Raw genomic sequence first — 2,500 nt, 5'->3', positions numbered from 1 at the left:
ACACCATCAATCACACACAATCACCTTGCCAATGATACAAACGTCACTAACCTGAAAATTGACCAGATGCTCTCAAATATACCTGAGCTCTACAACAGTGCAATACAAACACAATGAGACGCACTGACTTCATTATATAATAATTAATTGATCCTCACACAAACATAACCTCACCAACAGACAACTGACAACACACACACACACACACACACACACACACACACACACACACACACACACACACACACACACACACACACACACACACACACACACACATGACAGACAGACAGGCAAACAGACAGATGGACAAAACAGACAGATGGACAAAACAGACAGATGGACAAAACAGACAGATGAATGGACAAACAGACAGACAGATGAACGGACAAACAGACAGACAGACAGACAGATAGATAGACAAACAAACAGACACACAGACAAACAAACAGACACACAGACAAACAAACAGACACACAGACAAACAGAGGGACAAACAGACAGACAGACAGACAGACAGATAGATAGACAGACAGACAAAGACAGACAGACAAAGACAGACAGACAGACAGACAGAAAGATGGATGGATGGACGGACAGACAAACAAACAAACAGACGGACAGACAGACAGACAGACAGACACAGACAGACAGACAGCAAGACGAACACACAGACATCAATTTCACTATTCAATAGTATAGTCAATGTATACAACCTAGTGCATTCGGAAACTTGCCCTTTGATCATATTCAATCTAATCTAAAATAAACTGCTTCGAGAGAGTAAGCTTTGCCGCTGACATATTTCTCAACTAGTACCTTGGTTACCACGCTTGTATTGCACACATCAGACTGACTGTACACACAGTTCAGTTCCCTTCACATTTATGGTTGCATTGCTGCTTGCCGGCCTCAACAGCAGACGTACCCTACTGATCCTATTTTGTATCGAATAAGGCTTTTTCAAAGTCACTGAAATCTTTTTTACTTTCTTATCGAATCGAGTTCTTTCGAGGTGCACCTTCCTTAAATTAGGTATTTCTTGAATTAATCTTTATTCGTCTTCTGTCATCTTCGTCACCAACGATTCACTGTACCTCATTCTCTGTACCTCATTCTCTGTACCTCATTCTCTGTACCTCATTCTCTGTACCTCATTCTCTGTACCTGATTCACTGTAGCTGATTGGCTTTGGTGTAGGCATTTCACATAGACGGACAACCCAAACTCTAAACGAGACGTATTCTCTCGTCTTCTGCAGACATGAATCTCCCACCACCTTCCGCTTACCAGCAGAGCACGTCATGAAAACTTTTAGTTTTACAAAAATGAAAGTCTCAAAAACACTTTATTTGATAAAAATAGGATCAGTAGGGTATACTCACCCACCCACTTGTGTTCTTGTCTACCCATCCATCAGTCTGTCTAGCAACTGTCCATCCATGTGTCTACGTTTTCTGTCAGTTAACCGGCAGTGTCTCACCTTATTTCATTCGGAACGGCTCCGAACGCCGCTTGTGTTCCGTCCACTCCTAATCTCCGCGCCATCCACGACTCCTTAAAGTGCGCTGGCGCCGACTCGGTGATATGCATCACGTCGCCAATACCAAAACTCATTTCATTCACAGCACTACCGTCGTAGTTGAAGTTACACCTAACAAGACGAGTTACAGTCACCACCTCCGATCGACAGAACGGATCACACACAACAGCCACGTGACATCACAACATCCTGGTTCATGCATTATTAATATAAATGAGTGTTGACTAGGTTTAAATATTTCGGAAACAAACTTAGGCCAAACTGATTGGATTTCTTGATGTTTGTATACGCTGGTCCAGTCTTAGTGGTTGATCAAAACAAAAATAAAAATACATCAACAACAATGTTTGCCATTTGTGGCAAGATTGGTACGTGTATGCAATGTAAGTTGCTATCCATGGCAGCACACGTTAACAACATGTGGTACACTGTCTGTGTCCCCACGTTCTGCTTGTCTCTCAGTATCTATGCTCCATTTGCAATTATAATTAATTATAATAATTATTAATAATAAATTAATAATTAATTAATTATTACATGACAATAAACATATATTTGAATGGATTTGCAATACGTCCATATTATTACTTTATTATTATTAATAATTAACTATTAATAATATTAATTAATTATTAATACAATTAATTATACAGTCAGACCTCGTTATTCCGACCGTGTTAGTCTGGCTGCTTTTTGTCAGATTAGCGAGGGTGTCAGATTATCGGATAATCCGACATCAAACCTCATTATCTAAGTTGTCGGTCTAATAAGGGAAAGGTAAGAATGAAGCTCTTAATCTGCTGATAAAACTCATAATGACATGTGGTTACTTAAAATACAAATCAATTCTACATTGCTGTGCGCGTACAACACTAATATGTTGCAGTTTACTATGCAAAGATCGGATAGCACGAGTCTCATCCTTGAAAGATAGGACATCTTGTTCCGTAAAGGTTG

General features: G+C 39.8%; 1 protein-coding gene across 2 annotated transcripts in view; it reads right to left on the bottom strand.

The window, feature by feature from the left end:
- LOC134179467 (caspase recruitment domain-containing protein 14-like) overlaps positions 1-2,500 on the bottom strand; it is a 13,489-nt gene that overhangs the window by 913 nt on the left and 10,076 nt on the right. For both annotated transcript variants that reach the window (XM_062646379.1, XM_062646371.1), the window contains exons 10-11: positions 1,484-1,654; positions 52-89 (exon numbers count right to left, since the gene is read on the bottom strand). In XM_062646379.1, the coding sequence (XP_062502363.1) occupies positions 52-89; positions 1,484-1,654 (209 nt within the window). The remainder of the gene's footprint in view (positions 1-51; positions 90-1,483; positions 1,655-2,500) is intronic.

Source organism: Corticium candelabrum, chromosome 1 (genome assembly GCF_963422355.1).
Source record: "Corticium candelabrum chromosome 1, ooCorCand1.1, whole genome shotgun sequence".
Taxonomy (NCBI): Eukaryota; Metazoa; Porifera; class Homoscleromorpha; order Homosclerophorida; family Plakinidae; genus Corticium; species Corticium candelabrum.
This window is presented reverse-complemented; position numbering and strand designations above follow the sequence as displayed.